The following is a 25,616-nucleotide window of genomic DNA, read 5'->3' as shown; positions in this document are numbered from 1 at the left end:
CAAAGAGATGAGAATGTTAATTTCCCATGATCATTCTACTCTCTAACATTGTTCAGTACTTGTTTTGCCCATTAACTCTCCCAATTACTATCCTTATCTCAAAATCGTCATGATCTGAGTCCCAGCACCAAAAAGACTGTAGTGGGTTGACCCTGGCTGCATGCCAAAAACTCACCAAAGCCCCTCTATCATTCCCCTCCACAGCTGGACAGGGAAAAGATAACTCATCGTTTACCATCATGGGCAAAACAGCCTCGAATTAGAGATATTAACTAAATTTATTACTAACAAAATCAGAGCAAGATAATGAGAAGTAAAATAAGACCTTAAAAACACCTTCCCCCCTCCTCATTCCCAACTCTACCTCTTCCCCCCCAGCAGCACAGGGAGATGGGGAATGGGAGTTACGGTCAGTTCATCACATGTTGCTTCTGCTACTGCTCAGGGAGAGGAGTCCTTCCCCTGCTCCAGCATGGGGTCTCTCCCATGGGAGACAGGTCTCCCTGAACTTCTCCAAGGTGAGTCCATCCCACAGGCAACAGCTCTCCACAAACTGCTGCAATGTGGGTCACTCTTCCACAGGGTCAGTCCTTCAGGCACAGCCTGCTCCAGTGCAGGTCCTCCACAGGGTCACAAGCCCTACCAGGAAACCTGCTCCAGCGTGGGCTCCTCTTTCCATGGGTCTGCAGGTCCCTGCCAGGAGCCTGCTCCAGCACGGGCCTCCCACGGGGTCACAGCCTTGTCCAGGCATCCACCCGTTCTGGCATGGGCACCTCCCCCACAGGCTGTGAGTGGATCTCTGCATCCCCCGTGGTCCTCCATGGGCTGCAGGGGGACAGCCTGCTTCACCGTGGTCTTCACCATGGGCTGCAGAGCAATCCCAGCTCCGGCACCTGGAGCAACTCCTGCCCCTCCTTCTCCACTGACCTTGGTGTCTGCATAGCTGTTCCTTTCACATATTCTCACTCTGCTCTTCACTGGCTGCAATTACATCTGTGCAATAACTTGCTTGTTTTATTCTTCTTCTCAAATATGTTATCACAGAGGTGTTACCCCCACTTCTGATTGGCCCAGCCTTGGCCAGTGGCACGTCCTTGGAGCTGCCTGTCACTGGCTCTGCCGGACATAGAGGAAGCTTCCAGCAGCTTCTCACAGAAGCCACCCTATGGGGAGAAATAAGATAGAATTGGGTTGTGAGCTGTAAAACCTGCCTGCAGAGGCACATGGCAGCACAAAGGAGCACATGGTGGCCCAGAGAAGCTTGTCTCCACCGGACCCTGGGGGGAGGAGGTGTCACATGGCAGACCCCTATGGAGAGGAGCCTGCCAGGAGCTGACAGACATGTGAACAGCAAGTGATCATCCCATTGAAGGAAGTGTGTTGCTGATGTGGCAACACGGGATAGGTCATATAGTAAGGATTACCATATAAGGAAATACTGTGCCTTAAGTGTATAAAACCAGCTCATTCCTTTGAATAAATGATTCAGATTCCCTGCCGGTCTGGGTCTGTGCCTCAATCACCGACACCACCCCTGTAACCCTCCCATTACCAAAACCTGTCCATGCAAACCCAATACAGTTACTTAAAGGTTTTGTTTTGCATGCAAAGGGAATTTTCTGGCAGTAGACAGTGAGCCTCTGAGCACTGGGCAGAAGAGCTGATTTTTTTATCATGATCAAACATTATTTATCAGGAGGTGTCGGTACTGGTGTGGTATGATGCTGACCACACTGGGGTTACTGACACCAGGTCAGTTCTTAATGCCCCTTGGCTTACAGTCAACTACTTGAAGCTGCATTCTGCTTCAATCCTGTAGATGTTTAAGGCTTAGTTGAAACATAGCCCTAGGATACCTAATAGAGCTCATAATCCAAAGTAACAAGATATCATACTGTCTACCCCATGATAGACTACTAGCAGAGGCTGCTATTCCCTGAGAAGTGTGCTGGCCTACTACTGCTGGAAGTCCTGAAAACTGCAGAACTAAGGATTTCACTGATTTTCCTCAAGTAGCCAGTCATAGTGGCCCAGGAGTGTCTGCAAAATAATCTCTTATAAATCCCTAAGAACACAAGAAACTGATAGGTGAGGGGCAGCATAGTAAGATTCCAGCCATGCTAATTAAATGTCTGGGTGAACTGGCAACATAGCACATATACATCTTCAAGATGATGCTGCAGCACGCTCACTGTGAACTCACTAGCCTCAAAATCCCTGCCCACCAAGCAGAATGAGTCAGGGGTTTAAATGTTCTGCTAAACAAGGAAACTCATTTTCAGGGAGTACAAGAGCTCAGACTGCATGTATCAGCACTGGAGAGCAGGAGTCAAATCCTAGCCATGCTTCAGCTATGTTTATTCACATCTGAAAATTATACATAACCTGCTGGTCACCACAAGCACATAGGACAACATAGTCCCACAGGCTCCAAATCCTCATCTTGGTAAGATTAAGTCTGGCCATGACCAAAAGCTAGACTATGATCAAAGAGAGAAGATATACTGTAAGTGCAGGGGATTATAAATTTACTTTATAAATTTATTTATAGAATATTAGAAATTAATTGGGTAAGTTTAAGTTTGATTGTAACTTACAGTTTAGCATGAGTGGGCTCTGCTCAAAACTTAGCAGAGGTGAACTCTAAAAGAACTCTGTCAGCATGAAGTGCTAAGCAGGGGAGGAAACAGAGGAAGACTGGATACCTTCAGATAAGGGTTGAGACCCTAGAGGGCCCCAAGGCTGGCCCAAGGTGGAAGATAAGAGCAGTTAATGGCCTACCCAGGTGGACATGAAGAAAGAATCCAATGAAGTGTTAGAAGACCCCAGACCACAAATAACCATTGGATCAAGAGGCATGTGCGGGATGTGTGAAGAGTGTGTGAAGATCAGGTGCACAGACTGTGCGGGTATAAAGGCACAGGAATTTCTTTGTTTGGGGTCCCTCTCTGGAGGCACCAGCTCGAGCTGAAATAAACCAATTCTGCCTCAGAAGCCAGGGTCTGAACTTTTCTTAAACAGATAGCAACCCAGATGGGATCCTAGGTCTCATCTCTGGATCATCCTGATTCCAAATGTCCATACTGCTGGCAGACAGGTGAGTTCATGAGGGCCCTTTGCAGTGGAAGCTTTCTCTCTAGAATGAGTTTAAATTCTGAGAGGCCGGTGGGATGCAGGTTCAAATCTGGAACTCCAAGGAGGCAGGTTCGAGTCCAGCCTTACTCTATAACAGATGAGAAGGAGTTCATCTAAGAGAGGTTTAAGTCCTCTGAAAAATGGTATCTGTATTTTGGTAAAAAAGAAATTCAGCGTTCGAGTCCCTGAAATGAGGTAAAAAGGAAATTTGGGGTTAGAGTTCCTGAAACAAGGTAAAACTGGGGAATATGGCCAGAGTAGAGAAGGGGATGCCCTTGGCTGAAATCCTCCAGAATTGAAGAAAAAACAAAACAAAACAAAACAAAAAGTCTGGAACAAAAGAGCTACTGAAAAAGTGTGCTATAGAATTGTGTCAGGAGGAATGCCCATTCATCACTACAAAAACAAGGGTAAATCCATAGAAAACCTGGCCAGGTTGTAGTACACATTTGATCAAAACCATCTAACATCTTTAAGAATATCTTTAGAAAATCATCACTCTAATCATATGTGTTATTGGTTCATATGGGATAATTTAGCTTATGCAAGGAGAAAACCTAAAACAAAACTTGGAAAGCAAATGATGATTGCAATCACAGAACCGGTATCTGAAATGGGGGAGGATGTTCCTCTCTACACTGCAGCTGCTGCATCATCTGCTCCACTTGCTTTTGCTTCTACCCCCCACCTTTGCAAACTGCAACTGCTTCATCTCCTGCTTCTGTCGCTTCGCTTGCTGTCCCTTCACTTGCTCCTGCTCCTACCTCCCCGCTGCTGCAAAATGCAGGGCTGTATCCTATGTCCCTGCACATGGTGCCAAATCCCGCTGCTAATGCAACCTAGGGCTCTGCCAAGTAATGCCCCAGTGTTAGTATTTTACAACCATTATCTGTGATCCTCAGGAGAATTAACAGCTTGGGGAAGTAAAATGCCAAGGCTAAGGGAGGATGCTGTTTAGAGTTGTTTCAAGTTTAAATGCATATATAGAAGTTCATGTGCTTTATTTTCAGCTTTTGTGATCCATAAGTAAGAAGAATCTAGCTGAAATCTAGTATGGTGAAAGTGTAAACATGTAAAAAAATACTGAGTGTAGCCACGTTTGTATATGATGGAAGGGAAGAAAGGCAAAAGGTGGAAGAATGAAAGGTGAAAAGAAAGATGAAGGAACAGGAGGCGAATTTATTGGTGACAGTGTTGGCAAAAAAATTTCAGGATAGAAACAGAGGATTGGAAATAAGAGCATATGGGGAAAATGTAATAGCTGAGGACTCACCAGTGTGTCTCTTGGAAAGGGATCTATTGCAGGCTTTGGATGTAGAAATAAGGTTGGCATCAGAAGGAATAGATTTAATTGTTATGGGAATGAATGAGATAAAAGAAAAATGAAAGAAGGTATAACCAAAAATGATTTTGGAATACTCTCAGAATTTAGAAAAGTCCCAAAGATATTGTGGAGCTGGAAGACCACAGATGTGGGACTACTGAAGTTGGCACAGCCCGTGTGGATAAAAACAATGAGGCGTTAGAAGACTGTACTAGTTTGAAAACAAACCAGTGAGAGGCACCAAGTCAGAATAACAATTTAATGAGAAAATTAAAGAAAAGGAAAAACTAAAAGAAAACACTAGTTCAAACTGACAGAGTCAAGATACAACCTGACACCCTGTTAGGGTGGTGGTAGCAGTCCAGTAGAATGGTGGCTGCAGTCCTCTGAAGTGGTGATCCTGTAGAAAAAGGGTCTGCTCTCTGTCAGAAGGTCCAGTGGTGGCTGTGTAGCTCCTGTCCTCTGGAAATCCAGTGGAAAGAGTGTCTCTGGTGTTCAGAATCTCAGATTATATCCACGATGGAATGCTTGGTTCCTCCCTCTGGGTGGAGCATCTCACAATGGGATGAGTCATGAGGCCAGGTGTTGATTAGGCTCATTAACAGAAGATAGTCCAGAGGGAGTTATCTCTGAGTCATGCAGCAGGACAATGATGGGCCATTAACAGCAAGATAGTCTGGGGGGAGGAGGCAAGGAAACACTTCCCCACCTGATTTCAACAGCTCATGAGGATGGTAATAGAATACACTGCAACCCAGGACAAAGACCCCAGACCACAAATCACCATTGGATCAAGAGGCATGTGCAGAGTGCATGAAGAGTGCATGAAGATCAGGTGCACAGATTGTGAGGGTATAAAGGCACAGGGATTTCTTTTTTCAGGGTCCCTCTCTGGAGGCACCCAGCTCGAGCTGTGATAAACTGACTCTGCATCAGAACCTAGGGTCTGAATTTTTCTTAAAACAGTAAGCATCCCAGACTCTTCCACTTGCAGTTAAGTTCTGGAGCATTCAATTCCTTTGGGAGAACAAGAGCCATGCAGTTGTTAAGGACAAACGGACCCTTTGAAGAAATTGCAGAAGGCCTTCTAACAGTCCTTGAAAGTCATTGTTTCTCAAGTTGTAACAACACTTTTTTCATATTTCACAGAAATGCTAAATAGCTGCTGCCAACATTCACCAAGCATTGCTCCTTGTACAAAGACATTAGTGTATAGTCATATCATACTCATGAGGTAGAGGAGCCAGGAACACAGCACATATAGTACATAAGATAAGTCTGCAGGTATCCCAAGGGGTAGGTCCATATGGCTGGGATAGCTATTTCAATAATGTGCACTCTATTTGGATGCAAGTAAGTCCCTGACAACAGATGAAGGGACTTGCTTAACTATATTTAACACAGAAAATGACAGCAAAATTGAACATATGTGAACATGTCATCTGTGAATATCCACTGATGATACTTCAGTTTTGCTATTAAACAAATAATTACAATTCTTCCAAATAATAAATATCTAAACATTCCACATTTATTACCTTGGCATCAAATTTAAATGACAATTTTGTTACATACCAGGAGAAAAAAACCACCAGACCACCTAAAGGTAAATTCCTGGACAGGTAAAGAATATATGATAAAGCATCACTGGATGTACGTGGAAGATGGAGTTGCAGAGTTTGGATAGTTCTCATTGTTAAAATGAAAAACATTCAGAAAGACAGACTGGCCAAAGAGGCTAGAGTATCATTTCACTACTGAAAGAGAAGGATGAGAGGGAAAACAATAGTGTACTTATTTAGCAGAAAAAAATAAAAACAGGATTAAAATTGAACAAAGCATCAAATTAAAAGAAGAAATTCAACTGTCTACAAAAATGCTAGATGTGTAGGTGGTAAACCAAAAACTTGCTAATATACAAATTAAACAGGGAGGTATAATAGAAGAAAGACTTACATGAGTCAAAGTGCAGTGATTAACATTTCTGTGCTTCAAAATTGGCTTCAAGACAGTGATCTTTAAGGTTTTCACTTTAAAATCTAATTGACAGAAAGAATTGACACAAAACCTAAAACCATGTCAGATGACCAAGTCACAAGTGATTTGACAGACAACTGAGTGGGGCTCTTTAAACAGTTTAATGAAAACAGGAGGAGGTAATAGTCTCCTAGGGCAACATAACGGATGCTAAAAGTCTCAAGCAAATGACCTTGGAATGTCTGTATTTCAGAAATGATAATTTTCAAACAGAAAAGCACCATACAGAAATACATCTTATCATATTAAGAAAAAGAACTTGTGGCAGAACTGAAGTAAAAAGTAACTTTTAGAGGGAGTTATCATTACTTGATTCCATTTGTTATGTGCAAGCAAAAAAAGTCCAAAACTAGTAGTACAAATACTTCATGTTTCATGAGAGATACTTGAACAAAAGCAGACAGAATTAGGAGTGAGAACAGCTGCAATTAAATTTAAAATGGGAACAACTAAGAGGCATTTCATAACATTTCATTAAATAGCTAGATGGCCTCAATCCCACAAAACAAGAAAGCCTGAAAAACAGTAAAAGCAGTTTGGATAAGAGGAGATGTAAAAAGAGAAAGTTGAAATAGGTAAGTCAAAACCTTCAGAAGTATTAAAAATTGTTAAGGGGGAGGGAGGGGGGGAGGGAAGTCAAATGAAGAACTAAAGGGTTCCAAAGACTGGGGAGGGGAGCACTTTTTTGTTGTTTTTTAAACTTCATATTTTCATGCAAAAAAAATAATACTTAAAACTGTATTGGTCATCTACTAAATGGATATGGCTCTTCATATTAACACCAAAAAATCCACACAGTTTGGAAATATTTCTCTTTTGGTTTTAGGGAAACAAAGATCATATTTAAAGTGACAATGAACGTTTCCACTACAGCAGTTACTGAAGATGTTACAGAGCAGTTACTAAAGTTAGAACATTGTTGTTACTCAGTAAGTCAAGACACCTCTTATCAAAGGGATAACTGACCAAGAAACCCTTCTGCCTTATAAATCTTGAAATATCACAAAAAAATCTCAAAAACCCAAGGATGGGAATGGGACATGGGAGAGATTGCATACCAAGAGTTAAGCAGTTACAACAGTTCTAGTGGTTTAGTTTATAAATACAGCAGTTTTGAGGAACTAGACTTCTGCTAAGCAACTGATTTGGTATCATACCACAAACAAACAGCACACATTCATTCTTTAAGTAGTAAGTATTAAATTACATAAGAGAAAGCACGCAGGCAGCTTTGTTTCTAATAGGATCCCAGTGATACTCCCATTCTGATAAGAAACTTAAATATCTTTACCCATGAGATTAAAAGAAAACCTCTTAATTTACTACTGACAATACCTGTAGGTGACACAAAAGCTGTGAACTGGTAAATTATGAAGAGGATATGATGATGTGATGTGTATTATTGGAATAACCTGTAAACCAGGAACAGGCAGAGACTGTGCTTCTGAATACAGGTAAATGTAAGGTTAACTATATAGGAATAGAGAAAGCAGGTTGCAAATGGTGAATGAACCCACCCTGAAAAGCAATTATTTTGAAGAATATTTTAGTTATGGTAGATAGCCATTTAAACATGAATAGTTTGATGCCATAACTAAAAAGGTCATTGTTTTCCTTGTACAAATCTTAACAGTGGCATCTCAACTATCACAAGAGAAGTTTTACTTTTGCACTTGTAGTAAAGAATGTATAGACCTCAGTGCTCATTTCTCATAGTCTGTAATTCAGAAGTGATGTTGGAAAGGATGAGAAAGATAACTATAAGAATGATTAAAGGATTCAAAAATTCACCCCACAATTACCATTAGGAAATCAATTAATTTAGCTTCATGATAGATACAAAGATTAACGACTATCTTGGTCTCAGTTTCTAAGCATCCATGGGTCATATATCTAATATCAGAGGTCAAAAAAGACAAAATATAACAAGTAACTAGAAGCAAATCCTGGACAAATTCAAGGTAAGAACAGGACAATGTTTCACAGGGGAAAATTATTTTTTATAACATACCAAGAATTGTGCAAGCATGTTGATCTGTTGTTGGAGTGAAAGCTTCTCTGGACTCAGGCCCGGATGGAAGCCAAAGCACAGGGGTTGAATTAAAACCTTTGGATAAGCTGAGATACATGAAGTCACACCAAGGTGAAATAAAAATATAGATTTTTAACTTTTAGGAGAAATATATACTAAGTGCCTTAAACATTGAAAAGCTGTAGCAGAGACCTTAAACAAAGGTCTGCTGCAGCAGTGTTACCTACTCACAGAATTCTTTACTTTAGACAAAATATAGATAGAACTACACTGTTCACATTTTTTAGATAGTGTTCACATAAACAATAAGAGTTGATAGAAACTATATATGCAAATCTGTGTAATACCTATGCAATACTTATGTAAGACTTACGACTGTTAGAATTAGACCAGGATAGGTTAAGAAAACTGGAATCGTGTGTTAATCTTATTGGTCAATTAACAAATATAATCCACACTTCTTTAAAAAAAAAAAAGAATATAAAAGAAACTAGAATTAGAAGAAGCAGCTGTTTTCTGCCTGCTGTTTGCTGTTGCTGCTTGGCCTTATGTAACCCCCTTGAACTCTGCCTTCAAGAAAGCTATGAGACTATGAAATAAAGAACTTAGCAGAACAGCAGTCTCCTCTGCTCTTACCCTGGTCTGAGAAGGAAGGTTATCCCATCAAAGCTCAACAATCTGTAAGAGTTTTTAGCTCAAGAGTGCATTTTTTGCCTTTGTGGATCAAGATAAGGATACTTTACTAGGTGAAGAAAAAGCTACATGTGTAAGTAAAGCAAAAAGAGGCATTAATTCACTGTTTTGACACCTTCTGGGCCTCAGCATGTACAATACTATTTGGGAAGACAAATGCTATTTCCCCATTCCTCCTTCTTTCACAGAGCTTTTATTGCTGAGCACAACATCCTACCAGCTCCCCCCCCCCCTTATTGACTTGAGGTTGGGGATGGAGGAAGGGGGGGTGGGCAGAGTGGGGGAAAAAAAGATAAAATCTTGACACTGTGAAAGCACTGCTCAGCAATAGCCAAACCATTGATGATATTGACACTGGTTTAGTCATAAATCCAAAACACAGTATGATACAGGCTTCTATGAGGAAAAGTAACTCCATCCGACCCAGATACAGCATCGAATTTTTATTGCTAGCATTGCCCTGGTCTATGAGATGAAGTGGCACCCATAATGCTTAGTAAAGCCAAAATCAGAGTTTAAAAAAAAGTCCCATATTAGATCCTCAGTTTCCCAAGCCTGATAGGTTCCTAAAACCACCTGACACCTTTCCCAACTTTCATGCATTTGAGTTTTTCTGGCCTTATAATTTAGTATTTGCTGCTACAGAAACCTTCTGTCTTTCTGGCTGAAACCCATTTACCGAGAAACATGGATAGAAGTAGTTTCAGGAATTCTTATCCAGTGTTCTCTAACATGACCAAGAAAATTAGCATTCAGATTAACAATTTAAGAGTATAAATTGGGAGAGGAGTTGTTGCTGCCTGTTCTGAGCTTCCCCTCCCCCTCCCAAAGACATGTGCTCCTGCCACGTGCTCCGAGCTCCTTTTTGAAGCGCTGGGCAAAACCAATGTAACTCAAACCCTTCAGCAGTGTCTGATTGGCCGGTCACCCCGGGTCCTCCCCCAGTCCTCCCCTTCCCCCTTCTCTGAATAAAGGATAGTCGAGGGGAGGCTCCTCTCTCTCAGCTCAGCTTTTCCTGTGAACATCTGTGGTCATCTCTCTCTTTTTTAAGGCTTCTAACTGCAGGAAATTGAGCGGGCAGGGAGCTATATTTCTCCCTCTTTGCTTCTGCTGATGGTATTTGCTCTGCAGCTGATACAGGTACCGATTTTAGAGCTATTAAAGTGCTACATCGCCTGTGCTGCCTCTCTGGGTTGCTCGAGGCTTTCTAAGGCATTGAAATACAAGCCCTAGCCGGTATAAAGCTGAAAAGATACCATCCACATTTGGCGCCCAACGTGCTATCTCTGAACTCCGGTTCTGAGAGACTTTCAGGGTGTCCCGGCAGCTGTGTGTCTGCTGGAGTTAGCTCTGCACGTCGTGCTGTGCCAGCTCTGTGTAGCGAGCTGTTACTTTTTGCGTAACAGTGAGCCCAGAGGCTCAGCCTGTACCTCCCCCACACCACGTGGCAAGGGAACGGCTGGAAAGCAGAAGACCCTTCTCGCATGTTTTTTTTCTCCGGACCTGCTTTCCTGTGGTAAAATCCAGATTTCTGGTGAGTATCCCTGCTGGTTTAGGGGCTCCTGTCTTAAGCTGGTGCTGGTGCAAACTTTCTCTTTTTTTCCTCCTTTTGGGCGAGTTGGGTTGAGGTTTGTGGTGTTGCATTCATAATGGGATCTGAAGTTTCTGCACACCATAGAGAAATATACCACAAAGTTCAAAGCTACCTTTCCTTAACTGGGCATAAATACCCTAAAAATCTAATTCAATCTTTTGTACAATGGCTTTTTCAGTACTTTCCTAATCTTACCTCCGAAGACATAAGATCTGCTGAATTTTGGGATAAGGTGGGGAGAAAACTTTCCTCTCTTAGGCGTGCAGGAGATGAAACAGTTTCAAAATTCTTTCCTCTCCTGTTACTAAGTTATACTTTGCCTGAGAAAAAGGCAGTACATGAAAAGCCTCTGCAAGAAACCCCTGTTAATTCCCTTATACCCTCTTCCAACCCCTTTGTCCCGGACCCCTCTTCCCCTACGCTGGTAAACACAGCTAGAGCAGACTGCTTTTTAGCACAGGAGAGCTATCGTCCTCCTGGTTCACCCGTGTTTCCTCAGCACCCTGCCTCGGACGGGAATCCGGAGCCCGTCCCAGGACCTTCCCAACCCCCTTTCTCCACTCCCTTGTCCCCAGTTTCTAGCCCTCATGTTTCAAGCGTGCGAAAAAAACCCTTCTCCCCTGATCTCTTTGTTCCCAGGGACAGCCATTGCCATGTGCTCGCAGCCCGGGGAAAAACCCCTCCCCCCAACCCCTTTTCTCCGAGTTTGTTTGTCTCCAATAATGGCGGCCGCGATGTTCCTTCCTCTCCAAACTACACCTCCCACAATCCCTTTCTCCCCCATCCCACAAATCCCTTTTTGTCCCCATCCCCTCCCACTCCCGTGTCGGAACCTGACCCCGCCCCTAACCCCGCCCCCCCATAGCGTCGTGTTTCACCCCTCCCTCTGTGCCCGCCCATGGCTCAAGTACCGCCCCTGCCTCCCACAACCCCGCCCCCAACCCTTCCCCTCCTCCGGCGGTGTCCCCGCCTCCACTCTCCGCCCCTGCGCCTCCACTCCCCGCCCCTGCGCCTCCACTCCCCGCCCCTACTTCCTATTGTCCCGTCCCCGGTTCCCACAATCCTGTGAATACCTTTCTAAATCCAGGAACCTATAGCTACCAGGAAGTAACTCCAACTGCTTCTACTACACTCTCTCCTACTAGCAATGTAGCAAACCCTGAATGGAAACCCTTACCTTATTCTAATATTAAAGATTTGTGCAAGGCCATTAAGGAGTTTGGAATGCATAGTAATTATTTTAAGAGCCTTTTAAGTGCTACTTTTGCAACTCACTTACTGGTACCTCATGATTTAATTACATTGATGCAAACTCTTCTCACACCTGGTGATTTTATGATGTGGAAAAAGCAATGGAAAATAATTTTATCTGATTTATTAAAAATTTTGTGGCAAACTCCAGATAATTACCTGGACCTTGAGAATAATTATATCACATTAGACCTTTTATCTGGTGACAATAATATGGCAAATCCTCAAAAACAAGCAATGCTTATCCCTCGTCCAGTTCTTACTGAAATCACACGTGCTGCTGAAAAGGCCTTAACATTATTACCATCTCAAACTCCTAACTCTCATTATACCACCATCAAGCAATTGCCAAATGAAAATATTATTCACTTTTATAACCGTTTGTGCGAAGCTGTCTCTTCCCAGGTCCCTAATCCTGACCTCCGACAAGCGCTCCTACTCGAACTTCTCCAAGTAAATACGAATGATTCCTGCAAACAGGTCATCCTCACTCTCCCTCTTCATCCTCCTCCTACGGTTGAATCCATCCTCGAAGTCTGTACAAAGAAGGTGCAGCTGAACACAGCTGTTCCCTTTTTGAAAAAAGTGGGGATAGTTGGGGAAGTTGTAGAGAATGTTACGGGTACAAGAGAAACTCAATCGCATGGTAACCTTATATGCTATCGTTGTCAGAAAAAGGGACATGTAGCTCGCAATTGCAGAGCGATTATAACTGCTGATAAAAACTCTCCAAAGACTGTTTCCCCAGGTCAACAGCAGGGAAACTAGTGACTCAACGCATCCTAACAGCTCCGCGTTCAGACAAAAATAGGGCTGCAGACAAAGCAACTTGGACTTCTGGACTCAGGTTTAAGGTAACCTGTGCTGAAACACACCATTTCAACAACAACAAACAGACTGTAATACCCATTTCATTCCAGAATGTGGACCACATGCAAGACTTTACATACCTTTTTGTTATTGGGGACACTCGGGTAACACCTGCTGGGATAGAGGTTACACCCACACTCATGAAAGTGGATCAGAATGGGTGTTCTAACCTAATTGTACAATGTATATATCCGCCGTACTTTATGCAAAAGGGTCAAGTCATTGCACAGGCCATTCCACTGCCCAAATACCTGCCCACAGATGGTCATATCCCAGCCATCTGTTGGACTGAGGTTTTGGGAAATGACAAACCTATAATAGAATGTAAGCTCCATCACAAATCACATAAAATCAGTATCATGGGAATGATAGACACAGGTGCCGATGTGTCTGTCATTCCATTTGATAAGTGGCCTGAGCAATGGGAGCTACAATCTCAGGGTATCATACGAGGGATTGGAGGTACCCAAATTGCAAAGCAATCCAAACACACCACCCAAATTGAAGGTCCTGAAGGACAAATAGCAACTCTTCGTCCGTATGTCCTGGACACCAAATTCACCCTGTGGGGAAGGGATGCCATGTCTCAGTGGGGAACAAAAATTGATATCACCCCTAGATATCAAAATTTTCCCTTGCAGGCCCCTGAAGCAGAGTGCCATCCACAAAAATTAACTTGGAAAACAGATGAACCCATGCAAGTTAAACAGTGGTCTCTAAAAAAAGAAAACTTAGAGGCACTCAAAACATTAGTAGCTGAACAATTGGCTAAAGGAAATATAGTTCCAACTAACAGCCCATGGAACACACCCGTGTTTGTAATAAAAAAACCAGGAAAGAACAAATATAGGCTACTCCAAGATCTTAGAGAAGTTAATAAGGTTATTGAAGACATGGGACCCCTTCAACCAGGTATGCCATCACCTTCAATGCTCCCACAACATTGGCATTTAGCTGTTCTTGACATTAAAGATTGCTTCTTTCATATTCCACTCCATCCTGCAGACGCCCCTCGATTTGCATTTTCTGTACCCTCTCTTAATCATGAAACCCCCATGGAACATTACCATTGGCTTGTGCTTCCCCAAGGTATGAAAAATTCCCCAACGCTTTGCCAAGAATATATTGCTAAAATTCTATCTCCCATCCGTGCCAAAGCAGAGAAAGCCATCATCCTACATTACATGGATGATGTGCTGGTGTGTGCTCCCAATAATCAGTATCTTGAGCAGACACTTAACATGGTGATTGAGGCCCTAGAGGCCAAGGGCTTTGAATTACAACCTGAAAAAATGCAGAGAACAAGCCCTTGGAAATACCTCGGACTCAAAATCACAGAAACCTCTATCACCCCAACACCCATCACCATTAATAATAACCCGAAAACATTAGAGGAAGTGCAACAGATCTGTGGGACACTGACCTATTTAAAACCCTGGTTAGGACTCACCACAGAGGATGTAGCTCCTATTGCAAACCTGTTGCGAGGGGAAGGCGGTCCAGCATCCCCTAGATCCCTGACAGAAGAGGTAAGGCAGTCTCTCAGAAAGATACAAGAGCTCATTTCCACCAGACAAGCACACAGGTATCAGCCCTCCCTACCCTTTAAGCTTGTCATTCTAGGGAAGGCACCACGCTTTCACGGCCTCATATTTCAGTGGGACAAAGAGCAGAAGGAACCCCTCATCATAATTGAATGGGTTTTCCTTCCACTCCAACCTCCTAAAACCATCACACAGCCACAAGAATTAATAGCAAAAATTATCATGAAGGGTAGAGCAAGGCTCCGCACCCTGGCAGGATGTGACTTTGCATGCATCCACTTACCGGTAACAACAGACGCATTAGATCACCTACTCCAAAATAATATAAATTTACAATTTGCATTAGATAGTTACTCAGGCCAAATCTCCAATCATTACCCAAAACATAACATGTTTAATCTGGCATTCTCTTTCATCCCTCGAGAGATTCAAAGTAGAAAACCCCTCGATGCGATTACCGTTTTTACTGATGCCTCAGGGAAAAGTAAGAAGTCCGTGGTCACATGGAAAAATTCAAAGATGCAAAAGTGGGAATCTGACATCAAGGTAATCCAAGGATCACCACAAGTAGCTGAATTAGCAGCTGTCGTTAGAGCATTTGAGAGGTTCAAAGAACCCTTTAATTTGGTCACTTACTCAGCATATGTAGCTGGAGTAACTGTTAGAGATGAGCATGCTCTCCTAAAAGAAATCTCAAACAAAAAAATTTATGATTTGCTCTCAAAATTAATTTATCTGGTTTCCCACAGAGAGCATCCCTATTTTGTCATGCATGTGAGGTCACATACAAACCTGCCAGGATTTATTGCAGAAGGTAATCGTAGAGCTGATGCTCTGGCTATGCCAGCAGACATAGTTCTATCAGCCGACTTACCAAAGCTCCCCCAAGTTTTCGAACAGGCAAAACTGAGCCATGCTATGTACCATCAAAATATTCCTGCTCTCATCCGCATGTTCCATCTGTCGCAGACGCAAGCAAAAGCAATAGTGGCAACATGTCCCAACTGCCAGAAGCTACAGCTTCCATCACTGGGCATGGGAGTCAATCCCAGAGGCATTAATAGTGGTGAAGTGTGGCAGATGGATGTCACACATTTCCCTGAATTTGGGAGATTAAAATACGTTCATGTTTCTATTGATACCTTCTCTGGTGCTATGTATGCCTCTGCACATGCAGGTGAAAAAGCTAAGGACATTGAAAAACATCTTGTCCACGCTTTTTCTATGCTTGGTATACCTGAGGAGATAAAAACTGATAATGGACCTGCCTACACCTCTCAGGAGTTTAAAAACTTCCGTCAGCAGTGGGGATTTCAACATGTTACAGGTATTCCTCACTCCCCAACTGGACAAGGCATTGTTGAACGTGCCCATCAAACCCTCAAGCGAATGCTGCTACAACAATCAGGGACCACCAAACTCAACTCACCTGTCCTCAGACTCAGCAAAGCACTGTTTACCATAAACTTCCTGAATGGCACCTTTGAGGATCCAAACCCTCCCATCTATCGTCATTTCCAGAACACCGGGAGACAGAAAATGAAGGAGAATCCAGAAGTCCTGATCCGGGACCCAGAGACTCAAAAAATCCAAGGACCATACAAACTTGTAACTTGGGGACGTGGGTATGCCAGTGTATCTACCCCTCAAGGACTGAGATGGATCCCAGGGAAATGGGTAAAACCTTATGTCACTTCCTCAAAAATTAAGGAGGTTAAAACTGCCTCTTGGAAGAGACGCCGTAAAAAGGATCCAAATTTTGCACCCTCATGTAAACCCCCTACTGCAGATTTTGATGTTAATCCCTTAAGTTAAGTTGCACTGCTTTGCACTCAGGTTTTGCACTGTATTCTGTAAGTCTTCGTCCTGATACTCCATACCATAGATGTCCTGACTAACCCCTGAGTTTTGCTGGGGAACTAGTTTAAAGGCATCCTAGGTACTATCGAGTTGTAGGGACGATAGATTCCAATTATGTTTTGCACTGTTCTGTTACTGTTCTATGCACTTTAAGTTACTAAGAGTTACAACCCAGCTTTAAAGAAAAACAATAGGGAATTGTTGCTGCCTGTTCTGAGCTTCCCCTCCCCCTCCCAAAGACACGTGCTCCTGCCACGTGCTCCGAGCTCCTTTGTTCGAAGCGCTGGGCAAAACCAATGTAACTCAAACTCTTCAGCAGTGTCTGATTGGCTGGTCACCCCTGGTCCGCCCCCAGTCCTCCCCTTCCCCCTTCTCCGAATAAAGGATAGTCGAGGGGAGGCTCCTCTCTCTCAGCTCAGCGTTTCCTGTGAACATCTGTGGTCGTCTCTCTCTTTTTTAAGGCTTCTAACTGCAGGAAATTGAGCGGGCAGGGAGCTATATTTCTCCCTCTTTGCTTCTGCTGATGGTATTTGCTCTGCAGCTGATACAGGTACCGATTTTAGAGCTATTAAAGTGCTACATCGCCTGTGCTGCCTCTCTGGGTTGCTCGAGGCTTTCTAAGGCATTGAAATACAAGCGCTAGCCGGTATAAAGCTGAAAAGATACCATCAACAAGGAGTGGTTAGAGAATAGCCCTGCTGGGGGTTCTGGTCAGCAACAGGCTCAATTGGAGTCAGCAGTGTACCCCAACAGCCAAGAGGGCAAAACATATCCTGGAGTACATCAAACACAGCATAATCAGCTAGTCAAAAGAGGTGACTATCTTTCTGTATTTGGCATTGGGGTGCCCTCACCTTGAGTATTGTGTGCATTTCTTGGCCCCACAATTAAAAAAGGATTTGAAGGTCCTTGAAGTGCCCTCAGAGGAGGGCAACAAAGCTGGTAAAAGGGCTAGAAGGCACGTCCTGTAAGGAGCGGCTGAGGACTCCAGGTTTGTCTAGTTTGGAGAAATGGAGGCTGAGAGGCAACCTCACGGCTCTCTGAAGCTTCCTGAGGAGGGGAAGTGGAGAGGGAGGTGTTGATCTCTTCTCCCTGGTATCCAGACAGGATCACAGAATATGCTGAGTTGGAAGAGACCCACAAGGATAACCAAGTCCAACTCCTAGCCCTGCACAAGACCATCCCCAAGAGTCATACCATGTGTCAAAAGTGTTGCCCAAACACTTCTTGAACTCTGGCAGGCTTGGTGCTGTGACCACTTCCCTGCAGAGCCTGTTCCAGTGCCCAACCACCCTCTGGGTGAAGAACCTTTTCCTAATATCCAACCTAAATATGCCCTGACACAACTTCAGGCCCTTCCCTTGGGTCCTGTCACTGGTCATCACAGACAAGAGATCAGCCCTTCCTCTTCCCCTCACAAGGAAGCTGTAGACTGCGATGAGGTCTCCCCTCAGTCTCCTCCAGGCTGAACAGACCAAGTGACCTCAGCCACTCCTCATACGGCTTCCCCTCACAGCCCTTCACCATCTTCATTGCCCTCCTTTGGACACTCTCTAATAGCTTAATGTCTTTCTTATATTGCGGTGACCAAAATTGCATACAATATTCAAGGTGAGGCTGCCCCAGTGCAGAGTAGAGCAGGACAATCACCTCCCTTAACTGGCTGGTGATGCTGTGCCTGATGCACTCCAGGACACAGTTGGCCCTCCTGGCTGCCAGGGCACTGCTGACTTATATTTAACTTGGCATCGACCAGAACCCCCAGTTCCCTTTCTGCAGAGCTGCTCTCCAGCCTCTTGTTCCCCAGTCTGTCTGTACATCCAGGGTTGCCCCATCCCAGGTGCAGAATCTGGCACTTGCCTTTGTTGAACTTCATATAGTTGGTGATTGCCCAGTCTTCTAATTTGTTGAGGTCCCTCTGCAGGGCCTCCCTGCCTTCAAGGGAGTCAACAGCTCCTCCCAGTTTTGTATCATCTGCAAACTTGCTTAGTAATCCTTCCAGTCATGCGTCCAAGTCATTTATGAAGATGTTGAAGAGAACTGCCTCTAAGATGGAGACCTGTGGAACTCCACTAGTGATGGGTCAGCAGCTTGATGTTACCCCATTCACCCATGAGCCAGTTGCTCACCCAGTGCATGACATGCTTATCCATCTGTGTGCTGGACATTTTGTCCAGAACAATACTATGAGAGGATGTGTGGGAATGGTTCAAAGCTGCACCAGGGGAAGTTTAGACTGGACATTAGGAAGTGTTTCTTTACCCAGAGGGTGGTCAAACAGCAGAACAGGCTTCCCAGAGAGGTGATCAATGCTCCAAGCCTGTCAATGTTAAAGAGGCATTTGGACAATGCCCTTAATAACATGCTTTAACTTTTGATCCACTCTGAAGTGGTCAGGCATTTATTTAGACTAGATAATCATTTAAAGTTCCTTCCAATTGACCTATTCTATGCGCAAATTTAGCATGAAGGAAAAAAAAAAAACCCCAAAACCCACAGATATATATTGCTCCTAGAACTTCCCGAGGAACTTTGAAAACTTTTCAAACTATAGTTTCACTTAGACTTATGCCCCTCAGTATTAATTATCTTATTTCTTTGCACAGTGTTAACACAATACTTAAAGCCTGTTGCCCACTTACTTCTCTGATTTTAAGAATACTATTTATATGGCTTCATAGTATTTCCAATATTCGAGTGCTTCCTCAGTTTTTATATTACTTTGTTGCTCTTGATTCTTGCAAGTTAGACTTTTTAAATAAGTAGAGCAAATAACAGTTGAATATTGAAAAACTTCCCATAATTTAATTAGCAACAGCTGCATACAATCTTGTTCAAGTATGAGAACACGTTTCCTTGAGTGTTAATCCATTCAGAAGAGCAAGAAACACATCTACCTTATCATGCTCTCCCTTCCTGGGATTAATTTTGCACATTGTCATATTACTTCAAAAGAAATGCTGTTGCTTATTAAATTACCATTGCCTTTACACACGAAACATAATTTGAAGTAGCTAAAAACACAGAAATATTTCTTAACATTACAATATATACCCCAAAGTCCCTTCTCAAGAGAGTCCTCTGTTTATCATGTTTCCCTCCTGTACAAATTCAACAATGTTTTTAAAAGGAAGTACAAATTTGGGGTCCCTTGATTTTTTGACATATGAGCAAAACTAAGTTGGTCAGAATTCTTTGACTATTTAGGTTCTAAACTAATTTCCATTAACTACAGTAGATGACTTTTAAAGAAGGAGGAAAATCAAAAGAAAATAACCCAGAAGAAAATCCTTTATAAGGGCTAAAAATAAAACATTCCTTTATCATGCATTAAAAAATTAATATGCTCTTTTCCAGCAAATGTGAAATCATGATATCACATAGATATCAAGATGATGATTCATGTATTCCTCAAAACCAGTTATTTTTATAAATTGATATATATGTCTATATATAATAGATCCGTGTTTGTCATCCAGAATCAAATTACATAACCTTAGAAACAGCTTCTCCAAACTAAGATATACTTACCAATCTAGTTTCAACATATATCAACAAGAGGTATATTAAGTATTTGCTTGTTTTCTAATCATAAATACATACTGTTGTAATTACCTAAACTTATTTGCAAGTGTTCAGTGCAAGTATAAGTATGGATCAAATACAAGATAATAAGAAAAGGTTGCAATTCTCTTTCAAAATAATTACATTTTCTGCTTTAATAAAGAGCAAAGAAAATAGTCAATTAGGATATGCTAATCAATACCAACATTTTTAAATTGTGCACAAAAAATTCTGAAATGTGTATTATCAGTTTATCTACTTATATAAGTAGATGAGACTATTTGCATACATATTTCAGATTACAGCAGGGAAGGAAGATTGATTGTTGGCTTGATGGGCCCACTTCCTCTTCAAGGTTTTTGAAGTCTAAGTCTGCTAATTTACAGAGTTCTGTACACAAATCTTTCATTCAGCTACAACAGGTATACAAATAAAACCCTACGACGTATATATATCCTATAGGTTTGGAGAAAAAACAAACAAACAAAGTCTTCCACTTAAGACTAGTTGCAATTCATGCTAAATTCAAATGATTTACCTCCCACCTGTTTCCTTTGGTAACATATAGATAATGAAAAGATACTCATATTTGACACCTTGCTTCACTGATTCATCTGCTATTTCAAATGAAAAGAACACCTTTGCCTTAAGAGTCGTTTTGCACATCACAATACCTGCAAGCATTATACAAAATAGTAAACATACTGTCAAGCCCTCCAATACCTAATTTTGCCAAAGCTTATAGATATTGCTGATTATTTTCTTAGATACTCCTGATGAGATAATAATGCATAACATAAGTATATACAGTGTACAGGCATATTATGTCCAGTAGTGAAGGTTTACGGCTACAAAATAACATTTAAGCCCAAACATTGCTTTCTGAGACCAGGTAAAACTTCCACTGATGACAGTCAAAATTATATACATAGAAGGTTAGATCCCATGCCTCTTGCTACTTAACAATAAATATGTACATACATGCTTAAAATACAAGCATGCAGAATACTGTACATTGTTTGGTGCTTGCCAATATAAAACAGTAAAACACATGGGGGTTTTTTTTGGTACTATAGCAATATATGTATTTATAACAGCAAACAACAAATAAATGTTAACAACTTTATGCTCTGGAGAACAATCATAAGGTTTTACAAAATGTTCAGTAGTAATGGAATACAGAAGAATTTCAAAAATACAGGAGATAAAAACCAAATTCAGTGGAAGACTGAATTTGCTCCAAAGTACATTAAACATTGCAACCAACTTGTGCTAGCTGAACTATTTTCAGTGCATATGCTAGAGTTCTCACTTTTTAGAATTACAATAGTAACAGATACTTTGCTTAATTTTTTACAGTAGATTAGAACAGGACAATGATGTTCCATGCAGTACCTAAAAGTGGTATTTTAATGTTTAATCATGGAGAGAGTTTATTTTTAAACTAATAATTTTTTAAAATCTTACCATGCAAAACGTTTTCCAGAAATTACTTTCAACATTTTAAACTCTGATCCCATGAAAAGTAAAAACGTCATTAATACACAAGAAAGGTGCACACAGCATAATGTGTGTCACACAGTAACAGTAACCAACACATTTAGGAGGAAAATATTTCACTTTGCAAAGAAGCACTATAATTTCTACAAGTTAAGGAGGGGAAAAAAATCCTCCATTCTGACCCAGAATTTTTTCTTTATATGTGCTATGCGTGCATTTGTATGTACATCTAATTTTTAAACAAGAACAAAAAATATGGCTGTCAAACCGGGACAATGGCATAGACATGCTCATTTGTTCCTTAAAACCTTTTTATTTAATACCTTTTACTTTGCACTTGCAACAAGTTCAAAAAGCACGTGGTCAGTTAACACAGCTCAGCTTGTGTTCTCTCCTTATGATCAAAAGGATATACCTTTTGTCCCACGTTCAAAAGCCTTTAACCCACTTAGGCTTCTAAGTCCAAGAACACTTTTCAATGTGGGACTGAGAAGTTGGCACTTTTAAAAAAAGTTTGCCTTACATTTGCATAAAATAAAGCACTACTGCTACTTTAAGTTTTGATGGCTAAAGATACATAATGGGACAGTAAAGGTCAAGTCAATTAAAAAAATGGATGGCAAACAACTTCAGACATTCATTTCCCAGTCTCCCCATTTTAATTATTATTTTCCTATTTTTAAAATGGTTTTGTCCATCCCAACCATATGAATTACCCAAACAAATAACACAAGCTTAAGAACTGAACAAATGACTATGCTAGGGAAGCAGTGAGAGTGACTGAAAGTACTGTCAGATACCTAAAAGAAACCCACTAATTTAAACAAATTTTTAGAAAGATTGAGTTTTGGTTTGTTTAGGGTTTTTTAATAAATTAAAACTTGAATCTCTACCCAACCCTGTGACTTCAACAGTGGCTTACTGCTATACTGCATTTTACGATATTAACTGTTAAACAGCTGCACATGCACAAACACTTTCAATCAAATATGTGACTGCAGCTGACAAAGTGCAACACAAAAAATGTGTACACAGTAACAATTTCTATACTGATTTCCACTCAAATACGGATATGCTATTAACTATGAAGCAGAACATTTACCTCGGTTTCATGTACATCATGCTTACACATTCAGAAGCACGGCTTATACAGATACTGATATATGAAGAAAAACCTTCATACAGGCAGTGTGTTTTCTTCAAAGCTTTCTAAGTGACAGCTTCTTAACTATTTGCTCTGAAAACACTTTATTTCATTTGATCTAAAAGTAATGCCACAATTAGGCCCTAATTTACCATTACCATACATTTACCATTACCAGTAGGTGGACCTTATAAAACAATACAAGATCTGCACTACTGATTGTGGAATCAAATCTCTGAATTCCTTCTCTGTGTGGTATATGTTAGCACCATTCAGTAAGTTTCATGCATTTTTAAAAACTTGGGAGAAACCTCTAGCATTACTGCAAGAAAACCAGGAAATGCAGCAACAATTTGGACCCGAGTAATAAGTCAAACATCAACTGCCTCTCCTGTAGCAAACGCATATAGTTAAGTAATTATACTTAAACAGCCATAAAATTTTAAAAATTCAAGCTATCTGTCCTCTATTTTATCTTGGTTTTGGATCTTGAAATAGCCACAGCACACACTTCCATCAACCCAAAATTAGGCCAAAATGAGACAGAATATTATTACTGGTAGCATTGTATGTCTCCACCCCTTCTTTTTCCACATCAGTTAAGGATGCCAATACCTTTCTCCATATACAGAAGACAAACTATATTATTTAAAGTAGAAAATAACACAATCATAAGCAAGTATTAAAATAAATTCCAAGTTCCTTTCAAATCACTTTACTGTACAGGCAGTTTATTCCCCCAATATAAATAATTACTTTCATGTACCTGATCCAAGACAAAAGTCTTTGGTATAAACACCCCACATCCACTTGGAGCATTCCCATTCACCCAAATACTGGTGCAGACATATTTCAAGGCCTGCTAGTCTACAACAGAAGCTGTATTACCACAAGAACTACACAGTGTAGTAGAGTACCTCAGATACAGACAAATGTGTTTTAATTCAAAAAGATTATTTTAAAACAAGCCAAATTCCTATTAAACAAACATTGCCTTTGCACACTTGTGGCTCCAAAATAACAACCTGTTTTAATTAAAGATAAATTATACTATAGATTTAATTTCCGGAACAGTGGGTGGATTGCAAAGGTCTTAAAGATCCTGCTATTCACCAGTATACTTTAAGGTTACTCTTCACCTTCATGGGTGCATCTTGGTCTTTATGATTTCTTTCTCCTTTTGCTTTAAAAGTCAGTCTACAATCTGGGCATAAGCCCCTTATCCCATTTTACCTCATTAAATAAAAATCACAATGAAAAAAATGCAACCGGTGACCCAGCAACCTAAGACTCACAGAACAATGCACCAGAAATCTGCAAAGCAACCCCCCTGCAAGTACTTTCATTAATCTGCTTCCTAACCATCACTCTCCTACACCCATCATCGCTGATATTCCCCCAACACTCCCTCCACTGACCAGCCATCCTTTCCCTCTCCATTTTGGAAGGACGGGTTCCCTACCATATCAAACCCACCCACAGGAACCACGGTTATTTACCCAGCTACAAGCACCTCGGCAAAGCCTGCACACGAGCGCGCACACACAACGCGGTGGCGGAGGAACTACGAGCGGGTCACTGCCACCATCGCCATGGCCGCTCCGCGGTGAAGGTGGCAGGCGCCTGGGAGAAACCGAACCGACCACGCCATATAATGCACCAGGGGGCCACCCGGACAGAGCCCGGGGCGGCGATGTCTGGGCTGCACCCCCAGCGGCGCTTAAGGCGTGCGTGCTGACGGCGGCCCACACTCACCCAGCAGCAGCAGCTTCAGTTCCCGACGGGCGTCCCGCTTGTCCCGGCGCAGCTGCCGCTCGATCTCGTCGTTGATCCGCCGGGCTTCCTTGGCTTCTTCGCTCAGGCAGCACGCCATCATGGACTCCAAAGTCATTCTTCCTAACTGGTTCAGACACAACCCCCACCCTAAAAACGCGCGCGCACACACACCCCACCAGAGCACCAGCCCCGGGGGACACTGAGGCTCTCTGCCCGGAAGTCCCCACCCGGACACTGTAGGGCAAGTGCAGCGAGCTGCCTCGATGCCACACACAGATAAGGAAAAAGAGAGCGGGCCCCCAGTAGCACAAATCCCCCCGTTCCCTGCCTCAAATAGTCGCCGCTTCCAACTCCTCCTCTAAATTATGCACCAAGCAACATGAAAACATCCACCACTGCAGCCGTGGCGGCAGCAGTGCTTTCTTCGCGAGCCAAGCTGCTCAGCACAAATACCCCTCTCCCTCCTTCCCTCACTACTACTTCTGCTTCTGTCTCTGCTACCGCTGCCACCACCCGAGTGTCCCTCGCAAACTACACCCCCACCGCCCTCCGAAATAACCAGCCCCCACGGAAATGCTAATGTCTGTTAATCCCTCCCCTCCTCCTCAATAACGCTTCCCTGTCGCTCCTTCTGTCCTAAAGCGAGAGTTCGGCTCCTCCGAAAGTGGGTAAGGCCGCCGCTACCCGGCAATCTCAGCGTGCGCCTGGATGGAGAACTTCCGTACGATGAACCTTTTTTCCAGGCACGGTCGCTCGCCCCTGTCGCGAGTAGAACTGCTGCTGAAGAGCCGTCACGGCTCGTTCCTGCCCTGACAGTAAGAAAGAGAGGGGGGACGAGTACAAAAGGCTCCACCAGAGAGGAAGAGAAGGCAGGTGGAGACTGGGGCATGCACACTGTGAGCCCAGCTCGACGAGCTTTTCAATGGTTTATCTCTGCGGGCGTGGTAAGGTAGAAATATGGCGGACTGTCTCTCTTGCTGCCTCTGCCACTCATCCCCTGCGCCGCTGCGCGATGGGAATAAGTAGCTGGAGGAGCCAGGAACTCCCGGGATGCAGCTCCCGACCATGCGTGTTTTATTTGCTTTTGATACCTTTGGTTTTAGTCGATACATGCACATTTTTATTTTACCCTTGCACTCTCTTCCTAGAAGAGATGCCTTTGGTTCATAGAAAAAGGGGGAAAATGTAATAATTTACACGAAGGGGGAAGTATCTTCACCTTCAGATGGCAATTAAAATGTGGGGGATAAAAATATACTAGACACTAGTAACTTTTTTATTCCGGTAATCCT

General features: G+C 42.4%; 1 protein-coding gene across 1 annotated transcript in view; it reads right to left on the bottom strand.

Annotated features, from left to right (window-relative positions):
- LOC138102741 (guanine nucleotide-binding protein G(q) subunit alpha) overlaps nucleotides 1-24,877 on the bottom strand; it is a 214,959-nt gene extending 190,082 nt beyond the window's left edge. Inside the window, exon 1 of the mRNA XM_069000493.1 lies at nucleotides 24,304-24,877. Coding sequence (XP_068856594.1) covers nucleotides 24,304-24,439 — 136 coding nt within the window. The 5' untranslated portion in view covers nucleotides 24,440-24,877. The remainder of the gene's footprint in view (nucleotides 1-24,303) is intronic.
- Nucleotides 24,878-25,616: the final 739 nt, after the last annotated feature.

This window comes from Aphelocoma coerulescens (genome assembly GCF_041296385.1).
Source record: "Aphelocoma coerulescens isolate FSJ_1873_10779 chromosome W unlocalized genomic scaffold, UR_Acoe_1.0 ChrW_unloc_scaf_1, whole genome shotgun sequence".
NCBI lineage: Eukaryota > Metazoa > Chordata > Aves > Passeriformes > Corvidae > Aphelocoma > Aphelocoma coerulescens.
Note: the sequence above shows the minus strand (reverse complement) of the source record. Positions and strands in the feature narration are given on the sequence as shown.